General features: G+C 55.6%; 1 protein-coding gene across 2 annotated transcripts in view; it reads right to left on the bottom strand.

Moving 5' to 3' along the window:
* RBPMS2 (RNA binding protein, mRNA processing factor 2) overlaps positions 1 to 14122 on the bottom strand; it is a 28600-nt gene extending 14478 nt beyond the window's left edge. Inside the window, exons 1-4 of one of the 2 annotated variants that reach the window (XR_009966147.1) lie at positions 13766 to 14122; positions 1460 to 1537; positions 734 to 772; positions 109 to 171 (exon numbers count right to left, since the gene is read on the bottom strand). Coding sequence is in view for 1 of the 2 variants with exons in the window: in XM_062625753.1 (XP_062481737.1) it covers positions 109 to 171; positions 734 to 772; positions 1460 to 1537; positions 13766 to 13825 (240 nt within the window). In the remaining variant the exon portion in view is untranslated. The remainder of the gene's footprint in view (positions 1 to 108; positions 172 to 733; positions 773 to 1459; positions 1538 to 13765) is intronic. The other variant, XM_062625753.1, reaches the window with a different exon arrangement.
* Between the last annotated feature and the right edge of the window lie 913 nt (positions 14123 to 15035).

Raw genomic sequence — 15035 nt, 5'->3', positions numbered from 1 at the left:
CTATAGGCAAGCCAGATACAACTTTAGCCCACAGCTATGGGTCTAGCTACAGCATATGACCCCAGACCTCCAGGGTCATCAGGTACTCCCCGCACATTGGGTACTCACATTCAAGGCGTTCTTTGCTGCTTCAGCACCAGCCCGGCTGTCAAAGGTCACAAAACCAACTGGCTAAAAGAAATAATGCTGGTTTTAATTTGGAAGTCTCTTCCAGCTCCTCAAGCTACCTGCTACCCCCTCTGCCCCAGACAGCTTACAGCAAGCAGAAGAGACCCCCTAAAGCTGCAGAGGGCCTTCAAGCAGGGCTTGAAGTGCCTGAGGTCATCTGCACAAGAACCCTGCTCTGCGGCTGCTCCCACCACACCAAAATGTTTTGGCATTCACGTATGCAGGGGCACTGCTCATCCATGGGTACCCCATGCTGGCAAGGAGGACTTGTTAGGAAGGGGAATAGGGTGGGACTGGGGAAGGCTTCTGGCAGCACAGGGTTTGAGGCTGAAGCATCAAGTCTCATCCACCCCATATGGCCCTGGGAAGCAATAGAAGATATGGAGCCATTCAGCACATACCAAGAACTTGGGGCCACCAGGATAGTGGCGGTGAGCAGAACCCTGCTGTAAACATGGTGCTAAACACAACAATGCTTTACATAGTGAAATAGTATCTGTCCCCCTCCCCTCCCACCATGCCTGGTTTTCTAGCAAAAACCAAGAAAGCTGGAAAAAGGAGATACCTGCTTTGAAGTTAGCTTGATCAGTGACCCTTCATAACCCTGCAGAACGGAAGAAAGCAAGTCAGTGTCAGGTTCCTGAAAGAGCCAAGCTACAATCAAGACATGACACAAAAGCTCCAGGAGGTCCTGTAGCACCAAATCCTTCATAAGGCAGGGTTTGCAGCAGCAGTAGGTACATTAACACTTCTTTGCCACCAAAAGAAGACACTTAAACTAGACTAAGGGCAGAGCACATATCTTAGCTAGTGTCTTCTGGCCCTTTGGGAAGAAATCCCATTTTCTAGCCCTTCAGCAAGCTACTAAGACTAGCACCCTGCCTGGCTAGTGTCTACAGAGCACAGTGCACCCCCTGCTAGAAGAGTGCAAACAAGGAAACCCCACTTCCCTCAAGGCAGCCTACATGTTGACCTAGCAAAGGATGGAGAGTTAGGAGATCAGGACACGTCCTCAAGGAAGTACTGACCCAGTTGGGCAGCAGAGCTGGTCAAGCAGCCTTCATCAAGCTTGGAGACGGCACGATTTCAACAACTGTCTCCAGGGGAGGGTCACCAGCTGACTACAAGCCATAGGTTACCATGCTGGTTTCATAGCAGGATCCCCAAGCTTTCACAGAAGGCCAACCTTCCCACTTCATCCTTTCTGCCCCTCTGACAGAGATCCTGGCTGCAAGGTTGGCCATAAGACAGCATCTTTCTTACCAGAGACCAAATTTGAAAACCTTCTTACCTTGAATGGTCGGAAGAGTAGGTAGAGCTCTCTGGGCTTGATATCCACGGGAAGACCACTGACAAACAGTGTCCGTACCTAGGAGAGAGGTCAATGAGGTCTACTGAAAGGAGATGCTTAGCACCAAAGCAGGAGAACAGAGCACAGCTCCGAAGCTAGGTGCAACAGGAGTTAAGACACCTTGCACCAAAGGTGGCCTTGCACACACCAACCTTTCCCTGCTGTAGAGGAGCCCTGGCCACTCTCTCCTCCATGACGCAGAAGATTTGGTCCTTTATGAATAGTTGCCAGCAGAACAGTCAGGGTTGATCAGGGCATGGACACCAGCCCCACAGTCTGACTGGACTCTGAGGACTAAAACTTGGAAAGACCATAGACTGCCAAAAGCACCAACACAGTGACACATATCAATGGTCCAGAAGAGACTAGTACGTCTCTCTCCAGCTCTTTCTACAGATCATACACTAGATCTCCTTGCCTTAGCCTGTCATGGAACTTCTGCCACCGATTCAAAGAGAGCCCTCAAATTTGAACAAAACCTCACTCCTATACTCACATCTGCGACAGCCTCAGAACATCACTGGGAGGATGGTTTTGGGGTCTGTTCTAGCTCCTCCACCAACAGGCATCAGATCCTTCAGAAGCTGCTCCCAAAACAGCTCTGAAGGGTGCTTATTGTGCCCAACCAAAAACCAGCTGTGCTGCACAAAGTCCATGGAGGCTGCTGCTCTCTCCAAGCTGTAGAAGTCATTTCCTGAGACCAAACACACTCAGCGCATATAAGCTAAAATTGAGTACCAGAGGAAGATTCCAATCCAAAGTCTTGAAATTATCTATGACAGTTCACATGCATAGCCAGGAAGAACAGTGCTGAAGGCTCATGGCCTGGGCAAACTGGCTCATGGCCACCTTCTCCCTACACACTGGGAGACACTGGCCTGGGAGCCTGTTTCCATAGGAAGCACCATGATGAAGCCTCCAAGACTTCTCAGCACAGAGCTACAAAGGGAAGTTATGCGCAGAGGTCACAAAGACACTGGTGATCATTAACAAGGACCATGAGACCACAAGCACAGCTCAGGCAGCACTGACAGATGGGTGAGGGAAGATAAAAGACTACATGAATAAGACGGAGCTCTGTAGTCCTCACTTCTCACTGCATAGGGATGTCACCCTCTGAGCCTGTCCCAAACAAACCATGAGAAGGTCATGGAGCAATGACCAAATGTTCAGAATGGCAGCAAATAGTCCCAGACACTTTGGAGCTGCAAAACACGTAGCCAGACCAGGAGCTCTCCAAGCCAGACCCCATCTCCTAGCCTGTTCCCAGGCTGGAGTAACCCCACTGCATTTGCAGGGCAGAAGAAATCTGCTCCCACATTTTAGCTTCCACTCCACCACTGTCCCTTCCCAGACATCCGACACATGGTTAAACTTCTTTTGCCACCCAAGTCAGCAGCACACACTTGCCCTGGGCTGGAGACAGCAAACACCTAAAAACACAGGAGCATGCAGCAGAGCCTCTGCACCCACTCACTCTGGAGGCAGCCTCCTCCAAGCAGGGAAGTTTCTCCTTTTTACAAAGGGGACACAGGACTCCCTGAGCTCCTGTGCCCAAGATAGTCCGGGCAGGGCAGGGAGACACCCTTCACATCAACTCAGGGCAGCTTAAGCCCGCCAGGACAGAAAGTAATCATGTAAGCCTTGGGACCTCTGCCCCTCTTGCTCTCTGTGCACACTGAGACCAGCTGCCACCACCCAGTGAACACCCCAGTGTGCCGCTACCACCCCCATCGGTATGCAGAGCCCTTCTCCAGCCTGGTGTGCCTCAAGACTGCTGCAGAACGCAGCCACTGAGCACCCTTCCCTCCAAGAGCAGCTTTCTTCCCATCCCCTCCCTGATTCTTCAGTATGAATGGCCCTACCACACACCCCAGCTTTTGCTGTGCCCTGTCTAGGGAAGCAGGATGCTATCTGCAGCACTCCAGAAACACTTTCCAAGCCCAGGCTCAGGCTGACAGTACTCCCACCCTGCCCAGCCCCTCATTTGATCCTTTGATGGATCATTTCAGGGCCACCTCATGCCCAGATAGAGCTGGCAATGGCACTGTCTCTCATTGTGCTGGCTGCCTCTAAGACTTTGGCGCCTGTGCTTCAGCACCAGCTACATGGAGCACTCGCAGTGCATTCCCAGAAGACACACAGCCATCTCTTGCAGGGGAGGTCTGTGCAGTGTGGTGGCACACATGTGCCTCAGCCATGTGAAAGCACCATCCCTTTTCAATATTTCAGGATCTCAGGACCCCAGAATGGATGTTTCTTCCAAGCAGATAGAAAACTGCATCCCTGTTGAGTCTCTAAATGGTCCCGTGATGTGTCATTTGGTAAGTCCTTGCGACAGGCGTGACAGAATGAAAGATGCATGGCTGCTCAGGGAAGGGGAACTCAGCTACTCAGACCCCTTACAAAAGCCTGAACAGAGCAATGCAGGCTCTTTGTCAGAGTAAGAAGCTCCTAATGCCAGTCCCATATGTTGCTGCTGAAGACAGCAAGAAGAGACCTTTTCTTGAAGGCCAAAAGCTTCCCTTGGCCTCCACCAGTCTGTCACCATACACTGCATTGGGAAGGGTATCTCAGCCAAACCACAGCACCCACCAAGGGCTGCCATCACCCCAAAGAGAGCCTGGAAACAACCAAATGTCACCAGCTGCAAATCTATGAACAAGGTTTCCCCAGAGGATCTCAGCACAGACTAAGGAAGGTCCCTGCTCAGAAGAGCATCTTAAAGGTGAAGAGATGAAGTGATTTGTTTTCCAAGATCTCTGCAATTCTGCACATTCATTAAGTGGTCTAGAAAAGGGTAAGGGGAAAGTGAAACCAAGGTACCCAGGGAAGGGAAAGTGAGGCTGGTGAGACCTGAGGACATAGTGAGGTGAACCAGGGGGAGATCGCTTCCAAGACAAGGTGTAAACATGGGATCGGCAGCAATCAGAAAGCAAGGAGATCTGGGTTATCCCACAGGAGAAAAGCAGGAGGCAACTTGCCAGTCTGAGCATCCTGTGCACTGTGCCCAAGCCTGGTCCAACCTCCTCGCCCTGCTCCGGAAAGAGGAAACTAGATGAGGCCAACAGGGTCTGAACAAGCATCTCCCAGTGGATTAGCTGAACTGGGACTCTCCAGTCACTCCGCTGCAGACCTGCGGGCTTTGGGAGGCCACCAGGACCAACCAGGGCCAATGGAATCCCACCTCCTAGCCCTTGCACTCAACATGCAAAGACAGGGTAGGTTCTGCTTAAATAAATTTCCCTGCTTCGACACCCTGCCGCCAACCAGCAGGTTCAGCCTCCCCAGAGCAGCTGGAAAAGCCACAGGAGCATAAGAAAATCTCTTCTGAGCAAGCTGTGGAGCTGCCTGGGCCAACTGTATGTTCAGCAAGAACTCGGAGAAGATACAGCAGAAGCACATCTCCAGGAGTACCTCGTTCTTAGACTCCAGTGGTAGCAGCCACTCAAGACACCAGACAGGAGCAACCCCATCTTGCCCAGGATTGCTGATCCAAACAGGACACACAGACAGGAGGGAAGTGGGGCAGGGAGCAGCTCACATACCAGACAGCCCTGCCGCTGCTGTGGGCCCTGCACAGAACACTTCCCTTTCCCCATCCTGCTCCCCCAGGGATATCACCAGCCCAAGCACCTGGCAGGGATGCGGGAGAGCCATGGAAAACAGGACTTGTGCCAGGAGGAACAAGACCATCTAGGCCATCTCTTTGAGAGGGGGGATCCCAGCATAGCTTCCCCCCAGGATGGAGGGAGGGACAAGGACAAACCCACCTAGGGCTCAAGTGGCTCTGAAGCACTCACACAGCTGTGTCTCACAGAAGAGACACATCTATTGCAAGCATAGCCAAGTACTTAGCACCAAAGCTTTTAAGAACCCAGGCAGAAACACCTGCCTCTTCCTACCAGAGCTCCAGCAATGCCAGGACATCAGCATGGGTCTTACAACATCCACATCTCCCAGACATGTCTGCTTTTAAAGAAGAGCTCTTGAAAGGGTCCCAAGAGGAGCCAGGCACTGCCCTGGGGCCCAGCAAGGGTCAGGTTATGTGAGAAACATTACAGGTGAAGGCATGAGTACCTGCCTCCAGCGAGGTGGCTCTGCTGGGTCTCCAGTGCCGGGCTTCTGCCGAGAGACTGCTCTAAATCATCCCAGAAGGAACAAAGCTGACCCTCTCCTCCTGCAGGATCAGCCCTGGTTTTGCATAGCTGTGGCCTCTCCAGTGCCACAAAACCAGCCTGGTCCTAGGGCCACGCTCCCACCACCTGGAGCACACGAGCCTTTATCACCAGCAGTTAGGAGACATCCAAGAACAGCTACAGCAGGAACATGCTCTAGTGCCTCATCTGCACTATACCACTAGGCACCCCCTGCTCCAGGAAGCCACCCACAGCTACATGCCATTTTTCCTGGACACAAGCCATCTCCCTCTCATTCACACCAATACATCCACCGAGACTTCTCCCTGTGCCAGCAGCCAAAGGGAGCCCTCGCGCCATCCAGGGCCAAGCTCAGCCACAGCATCCCCAAGGCAGTCCTCGGGGTGCCGGCAGCTCAGACACACGGGCTGCAGCTCTTCCCCTGGGAGAGCATCACAGCGGTGTGCCCAGTGGCACCCGGGGCCACCAGCAGAGCTGCAGGGGGAAACGCAGCCCAGGCCACTTGACGCAAGGCCACTGGAATGCGGCGAGGCTGCCCCAGGAGCCAGGACTTATAAGGCACAGAGGCAAAAGACAGGGAGGCGAGCTGGCAGGCCAGGGCTGCAGGGAGGGAAGCGCTCAGGAGCTGGCCACAGGGCTTAGAAACAGGACAGCTCCCTCCTCTCACTGCCCATATGGACATGGGGCTGCAGGGCTCCCGTCCTGGGCAGGTTTGCACACCAGCACATCGAACTGCCCAGCATGCTTCCTGAGGGGAAGAGGCTTGCTAACAGGCTCCATCACTGCTCCATGCCTCAGTTTCCCCCTCACCAGCAGTACTCGATAGCAGAGAGGCTGCAGGAGCTGTCTGCCCACTTGCAATTCCAGCACTGTATCCTCAATCCTGTGTCCACAGGCCAGTAGCCCCGAGTCCCAGCATAGGATCAGACCAGGAGCTGCTCCAGCCAGTAAGCCCCAAGCACCAACACAGCAACCCACACACACAAGAAATGTGTCCACCCATCCCCAGAGGTCAAAGAGGGCCTTAAATCATGCCCAGCACTTGAAGCAAGGAGGTATTTCCCTCCCAAATCAGCCTTTTGTACATAAGGCACCCGAGGACCCACATCCTGCTCACCCAGAGGGGAGGAAGGCAGGCTCACCACAAGTGCACAAGCAGTTTACTCCCTGAGGCTGGGGCATTTCACATGTGTCACCACTTACAGCTGGATCAGCCCATCCCAGCACGGCTCTTCCCTGTGCCAGGCAGGGAGGGTGCCAGCAGGGCTCAGCAATCCCTACGGTCAGGGTAGCAAGGCATTTGGAGCGAGGGGGAAGCAGAGAGGCGCAAGCCCTGCCTGGGGAGCAGGAAGCACATGTGAGCTGATAAGCCTGGGCACAACGAGGCAGAACCCAAGAATAGTGCATGGCCCTCACAGAGGAAGTGCTGCTGGAGCAGCTCTGCCCTCCTATCGAGGGCCATCCCCTGCATCGCTGCAGGATCCCATGGAATGAGTGGCACCCACCCACGAGTTCAAAGCTGTTGAAGCATTTGTGGAGGTCAGTTCCACAACTCCCAAGGAATTACTGTCCCAAAGGGCCAGCTCCCCAGCTCAGGGAGATGCTGGTTGAGCATCCTCAGGATGCCATTGTGGCATTCCACCTTGCCAAGAGGTCTGCTAAGCTAGAGGAGGACGGGCATAAGTATCACAGCCAACGTGCTGAGGGATGCTCACATCCACACACATGCTACCCAACCCATGGCACTAAGCCCCTGGCTTCAGAGACCCAGCAACACATGTGCCACCCTCTGATGTTCAGGGACCTACAGATCCCTTTCACCACTGGCTGGAGCCATGGACCCCACCCAGAGGGGCAGCTCTCATACCAGGTAAACCTGCTGCAGACCAGCTCCTGGCATTTGCTCTTCTGCCAGGATACACAGAGGTGAGCCAAGTTCCTGCTGGCCTCAGCCCAGAGAAGAGCACATTGGTATGGATGCAGGACCCTCACAAGGTACATTCTCACCTCTTAAGCAAGTAGATCTGTCTGCTTCGCCCTCCCACAAGGTGATTCCTGAGCACTTTTCAGTCCTGTGCCTCCTCTGCCCACAAAGGCACTCGAATATCTCCTTAAACCAATCCGATTTGGGGCAGCACACCGCTAGCTGCCGCAGCCCCAGGGAGCATGCCTGGTACTCCCAGAGCCCAACAGCAAGCAAGTCTCTCACAAAAGCCAAGTGACAGCAAGCTGAAAGCTTGCAGTGGCTCTCTGCTGTTGACAGTGGTTATTGGAGTGGCAGCCCCATCACAGGGAGACCTTTGGGGACACCAGTAGGATGACAAACACCCACAAGACTAAGCCACCATTGCATCAGTACAGTTCTTGGCAAGACAGCCCTCTCCACTGCCCAGTGGCCCTGTCCTATCCAAATATGGGCCAGGAATGTCCATCCCAACCAGCATCATGCCCCGATCTCCCCACAGACCCCAAGCAGGCACCATTCCATACAACACAGAGACAAGATAGAGACAAGACCCTGAGCCCAGAAGGAGAGCCTGGGGAGCAGAGTAGAGCACACAGCAAGAATGGATACAATGCACAGCCCAAGCTTTAAGGTACCCACAAGGAACAAGTCACGTCCCAGCCTGCTCCACACTGGCATCCCAGTGTGGGCAGAGAAATCCTGGGAAGCAAAGCTTCCTTCCCTCCTCCAGTACTTCCCAAAGGAGCTGGGTGCTCTCTCCAAGTCCACAGCTTGTTCTGCACTTCAAGCCACTGCTACAGGTGGCCTGGGGAAGTCACACTTTCAGACAGACACTGGCCTCCAGCTACTGAAAGCAGATGGGACCAACACACATCCCAGGTCAAGAGCTTCTGACACACAGCTATGAACAAGACCCAATCCCACACTAAGGCAAGAACTCATCATCACATTCTCTGCAGCACAGGACTGAATGTACCACACCAAACTAGGAGATGCAACACCTCCATAGCCTCTTCTGGGCTATGCAGCAGGACTGGAGATTCTCCTCAACAGGTAAGACTGCCCTCCCGGGTCCTTGGGTTTCCAGCAACTACAGCCTGTGGCCAAGTAAGCTTGGGCTCAGTGACCAAGTGGAGCAATGTGCAAGGCCAGCACATACAGTCCCACACAACTGTCCTCTAGAGATGCCCATCCCAGCAGCCACTCAGCTGGATGGAGGCAGGATCTCATAGCTCTGCTTGGTCACCCTACCCTAGCACAGGACACTCGGCCAGTTGGGCTCGAGACTTCCTTCTCATAGAGCGCACAGCAGAGGTCAGCATCTTGTCCCTGTCCACAGGGCTACGCGGAGGAGACGATGCTCACTAGACAGCTGGACAGAGCAAGCCTCAGCACTATCCCTGCTCCCATCTCCAAGTAAGAGCCGGCAGGTGAGCCCTGGGGCCAAAGGAAGCCTTGCCACCTCAGACCCACCAAGAAAAGCCCAGACTTTGCAGAAGCCTCTAGCTCTACATGCACTGCCCTCCAGCCATCATCCAAAGCACCACAACACCCCTTTGCTGGGGTGAAATGAGAAGAGCAGGCGTGGGGACAGGCAGCATCTCAACCATATCATGACCTCCTCCTCCTCAGACATGCTGGGCTAGCTCAGGATCACAGCTACACTGACACACTTCAGCATGGCCCTGGTTCAGCAGCTCCAGTGCTGGGGCTGAGTCCCACCACCATGCTCCCCGACCAGGTCCAGATTCACAGCACTGGGAATGCAGGAGAAATTTGGTTTCAGCCATTCCACATGGCACACATGTCTTTTAAAGCACAAATGAATCCTTCCCATTTACAGCCTCTGTCACATGAGGCTGCAGAGAAGTCTACTGAGAAGGCTACTGGGTCCCAGCCAGTGCCTGGTACTCCTGAAGAGAAGGGGCTCACCACTGCATGAGATGCTGACCACCTCACTTCCACACTCATGCCCTGGTGAGACTTCAGGCTGAAGCCTTTACTTCAGGCCCTCAGAGGTCCAGGACAGGCAGAAGCATTGGTCCATGATCCAAGCAGCAAAGTTTTCATGACTTGCCACAGCCAAGACCAGCAAGCCTAAGGGGCCTTTTGGCTCCAGAAGTCCTCTGTACCAGTTCCAGCAAGAATCATACTGGACCTTCTAAACCACCAGCTCCTCTAGCAGAGACATGAGGAAGCACAGCAAAGCCTGAACCACTCTTGGCTCCCTTACAGACATCTCCAAGCATTTCTGAAGCTGGGTCTCATTTACTAGACCAGCTGCACAGCCAGGTAGCAGGAGGAAGAACAGTTAGCCCATCTCAGGGTCCTGCTGGGATATTGATGCTCAAAACAACTTAGACTCGTGTCTAAAACTTTGATTTGGAAGAGCAAGAAAGGAGAAATAACCTTCTTTACAGGGTATTTACAGAGGCATATTTACATTGTCCTGGACAGGAGGAGATAACAGGGAGATTCCCACAACTCTCCCCCAGTAAGAGCAGTCATCGATACACCAAGAAGAGGTCTGGGAACACACCAGTTCCCAGAACCTCTGTGTGCATGGTGACTTCAGGGTATGTGCTCAGCCAACAATCTGTCACTAATAGAAAGCTGCATCTAACATTGAGGGGACTTTTATGATGCATGAAAACGGCTCTGAAGCACCATCCTGCTTCAGCCAGACCAAGTACAAGACGATTAGCAAGCGGTGAGCACAACTACTACACCCTGAAGTTCTTTGTAGCAAAGAGCAGCATCACAGAGTCATTTGGCTTCAGAAATTATATTAACCTTATTTGCTTCAAGTCAGAGAGCTAGAATCCATGCATGCAAGAGGTATCCAGGTCCACTCAAGCAGAGATTACAGAAATCAAGAGATGCCTGGCACCAATCCAGGAAGTGCTACAGGCATCCAGCACGTAACACAGGCTGCTCACCACTGGCATTCCCATGTGGTTCTGGCAGCACCATTGTGCAACAGCTACAAAAGGCCAAGGATGAAATACTCACTACTTCAGAGTCTCCCTAGGAGCCAAGAGCCTCCTGCCTCCCCTACCAGGGCATCTTTAACAGGTAACGCTGCACAGCCTTGCTGTGGACCAAAAGGGAAGATGATCCTTTCCTAGCAGGTAGCTTCTAATGGTCCTCATTTTACATTTGATGCTTTCCACATTCAGAAGTCCATGATGTCCGACCTACCATGATAGCAGCAGCCACCACCCATGGACTTGCAAGCAGGCCCTTAAGCCCTGCCAAGGGAAGGGGCCAAGAGGGCATGTGGGATAACCACAGACTTCAGCCACCTGCATCTAGACAACCAGTTCCAGATTTCCCCTGCTCCCCATGAACCCGGAACTGTCCAGTGACCTCCTGGGAGAGTAAGGATTAGCTTCCAGAGTAGAAACAACACTTTTACACCAGAAAGAGCAGGGTGAATGCATGGGGTCCTTAATGCAACATGGCCACGAACACAACACACAGCATCCATGTCCAGGTCCTCCGGAGGCTGGAGAACGCTCTGCCTGCAGCAGGGGTGTGCAGCACCCAGGCAGCTCCTGCCTCACACCACCCCTCAGGAGTGCTGTCACACAGATTGGCGGCTGCCTGGAAAACTAAACAGAAGATAGCAGCAAGTGGGGAGGGACTGAGCTTGGGGAGGTGTCTGGTGAGGAACAGCAGGGACTGACATTAGGCCCTGTTTGTTTAACATTCCCGTTAACGACCTCGAGAGGAGCAAGAGGCATTCCTGTCCTCCGCATGTCACCGGGCAGGAAGCGGCTGCGAGATCCAGGGGCTTGCAGATAAGATAAAGGGAAAGGCTGAATTTGGGAGCTTCGCCCCACACCATATCTGGGGTGCACGGCGCCCTTCTGCAAATGCTCAGGGATGCGGCGACGGAGGCTCATGGAGGGGGGGAATGGAGGAGTGTCTGCAGCACCAGGATCTGGCTGCTTTATCCACACAGTACGGGAAGATATCCCAGCACACCTCCTGTGTATGCTGGGACTGAAAGATTCCACTTTGCACTAAATATATTTATCACTCTGTGTCAAGGGAGCTCCGGCAAGAATCTGGGCTGGATCTGGAATTAAGCCCCTCAGACCACACCAGGACCCTGAACACAAGGTCACTCCTTCTGCCACCACTAGCTGCTTCTGCACTGAGGAATGGCTCCCGGTCAGCCAGGAGGATGTACAGGGAAAGCAAACGCTCCGAGGGTTCCCACAGGCTCAGGGTAGCCACCACAAAGCCCAACCAGCAGCTCATCACCCACAGCATTATTTGTGATGGATCCTGGCAGAGAGAGTCCTTCCCAACAGCAACCCCACTAGTCCCAGCCCATTAGCTCCCAGGCATCCTCAGCCACCTCTATGGTGGCCAGTCCTTTGTTGCACCCCTGGGTGCAGCACCCAATGAAGCAGCAGACCATCTAGCAGGGTGTATGGAGCTGTTCCCCTCCAGCACACACCCGGGGGTGACATGATGGAGAACAGGGACTGCTTCTGTTCAACTCCTGCCCTATTCCCAAGGGATATAGTCTTTAACTCTGTTTTCCAGCCACTAAGCATCACTCCAGAGAGGACTTGGCCTCCCCAGAGGGATGGGATTTCCAGGCTCCCAAAATGCAATGGTTTCCGTCACCCACTTTGCCAGACCACCATCCAGCAGCAGGGAACAGGCCCGCACCAGGAGCTCACCCGGCCAGCACCAGAGGGGCACCAGGCCAGCTGGAGCAACGCCACTGGGATGCAACAAGCGGCACTGACCTCAGGGAGCTTCGCAGGCCAGTGAATAATTGGATCAAGGAGCCCCACTGTCCTGCGCGCATGCGTGCAGAGCCCACAGAACCTCCGCATCCAAGCCTCCAACACCAAGGAAGCAGCACACAGTCCCCAGTGCTTGGTCTATCCCTACCCACACCAGAGCCACTCAGTGAAGCTGGGACATGTCACCAGCATCACATCACCTAAGCCTTGCTCCATGCAGGGTGGAGAAATGCTACGGCCACCACCTGCCAATCCATTCCACCCCATTACCCACATCCCCCCATGCTGGGTTGGAGACCAGTGGGTGCAGTGGCCCCAGGACAGCTGGCGCATGAGGACCGCGTGGCTCCCATGGGTGGTGGAGAAAACCAGGCGCCATGTTGCGGCGGTGCGAGCGCACGGCGCGCTGGAGCTAGCGAGGGGAGGGGACACGGCACCTCCCCGGGTGTGAGGACTGCAGCAAAATGCTGCCAAGGCCGGGCATTTTCCAGCACCCTCTCCAAAATGGACGGCAGCGAGTGACCCACTGCATCAGTGCCTGCTGGAGGGACGCAATGAGAGAGGCACTGTGCTTACAGTGATGCTACCAACATCACTGCAAGAGAGCCAGAGAGCAAATGTGTAGGGCTGCAAGCTCAGCTTTGGCATGGTGCTACAGACAAGAGACCCTTGCAAGCCCTCCCAGCAGAGTCCAGCAGCAGGCAGGCTCCAGCTTGCAATAGCCATCTAAGAGAAGGGAACTGTTGGCAGGGCAGCTCACAGCCCTCCAGCCCTAACCAGGCTGCCAACAGGGAGCTAAGGAAGATCTCCACCACCATGGTCCAGGTGTACCCACATGGGCAGAGCAGTGCCTGGGTGCCAGAGCCTGGCGCCCTCGAGCCACAGGGACTTGGGGACAAGACACTTTGCCCATGGGCACAGGCTGGAGGGAGCAGGTACCTGCCAATCTCCTGCCCCAGGGGTGCTACAGGGACACAAGGCTGACGAGGGGGTTCCCAATCCCTGCTGCACCCGCGGGATGGCCCAGGGGCGCCAGCTCTAAGAGCTGCTCGCAGCGCCCTGCCCGAGGTGCTCCAACCCCAGACCCCGATTCTCCATACCCCGGCTCCCAGGTCGGGGCAGCCCCAGCATCCCTTCTCTGCGCCCCAACGAGCCAGGGCTGCAGCTCCAACGCCGTGCCCTCGGTTCCTCGAGCACGGCGCTGTGCTCCGGCCCCAGGTCCCCTACACCGCGGTGCCACATCCCTGACGCCTCATCCTCAATTCCCCGACGCCGCCGTGCTCTATCCCAGGTCCTCCAGCCCCGCCGCCCCACCGCTCCAGCCCCGCCATGCCTCGTCCCCGGTTCTCACCTCCTCTTCGACGTTGCCGCTGCCGTTGGTGTGCTCGGTGTCCTTGTTGAGGTTGCTCATGGTGAGGTGCCGGGGCAAAGGGGCGAACGGGGCGGGGGTGGTGCCGGCTGCTTTGGAGCTCCGGTGCGGTGCCGGTGCGCAGGGGCGGTGCGGGGCGGTGTGGGACGGCGCTGCCCTCCCGGCTCACATGCGGCGTCCCGGGACCTCGCCGCCGTTAAGGGCCGGGCCGGGGGTAGCGGGGCCGAGCGGAGCGCAACGAGCCGCAGCTGCGGGGCCGACGCGCCCCAGCCCCCGCCGCCGCCGCTCCCGGTGCCGCCGCCGAGCACCGAGCAGCGGGGCCGGGACCCGCCCGCCCCCGCCCCGCCCGCGCGGGGCCGCCCCCGGGCCTCCCGCCGCCAATCCCGGCCCGGCCCGGCCCCGGGGGAGCGGCGCCGCTGCCCTCCTCTTGCTGGGAGCGAGTTATTTTAATTATTTTCGTCCCCCCCTCCTTTCTACGAAAACTTTCCCAACTTTGATGAACTCCTGCGCTCAGACTTCCTTAAAGGGCCCGCCCGCCCCTCCGCCCGCGGGCACCCCCGCGGGGTTCAGCCACATCCGAGAGCCCCAAGACGGTCCCGCTGTGACCCCCGAGGAAAGCCCCGAGCCCCAGGAGCAGCAGCCTCAGGAGCTCGGGACACGGGTCCCATAACCCCGGGACAGAGGCCCTGCATCCCCCGGGATGTGGCGCTGAGACCCGGGGAGAGCAGCCGCAGATCCCCTGAAACAGCAGCGCCTGATTCCCTGGGGACAGCAGCCCAATTCCTCTTGCCGGAGCTGCCCCGCATCCCCGCAGACAGCCGGTGGGTGCCACGATCACAGCCTTGCTCTCAGGCTGGGAAGACAAGCAGGGTTGAGGCACGTCCATCTTCCTGCCCTTCTCCCTCCCCACATCGGTGCCTCACCAGCCTCATCCTAACAAAGCAAGCAGGAAAATGGGCACGGGTTGGGCTCCCAGCTCCTCGACAGAGATCCCTGCCATGCCCAGGGAACAGCCCAACCCATTCCCATCTGCTGTGACAGGTCCCTGTGCAAGGCAGATGTGCAAAACCCAAAGGGTCTGGGGTCAACCCACCAAGCACAGTTTAGAACTAGATGATCCTTAAGGCCCCTTCCAACCCAAACCATTCTATAACTCTAAGCAGGAGATGCTCAGAGGATCCAGCTACAGCATTGCTTGTACCCAGTCCTTGCTGTTTCCCCAGTGCTGGGGCTGGGCAAAACATCATCCCTA

This window comes from Pezoporus occidentalis, unplaced genomic scaffold, assembly GCF_034315485.1.
Source record: "Pezoporus occidentalis ecotype Australia unplaced genomic scaffold, CSIRO_AGI_Poc_V1 ctg282, whole genome shotgun sequence".
Lineage (NCBI taxonomy): Eukaryota > Metazoa > Chordata > Aves > Psittaciformes > Psittacidae > Pezoporus > Pezoporus occidentalis.
Note: the sequence above shows the minus strand (reverse complement) of the source record. Positions and strands in the feature narration are given on the sequence as shown.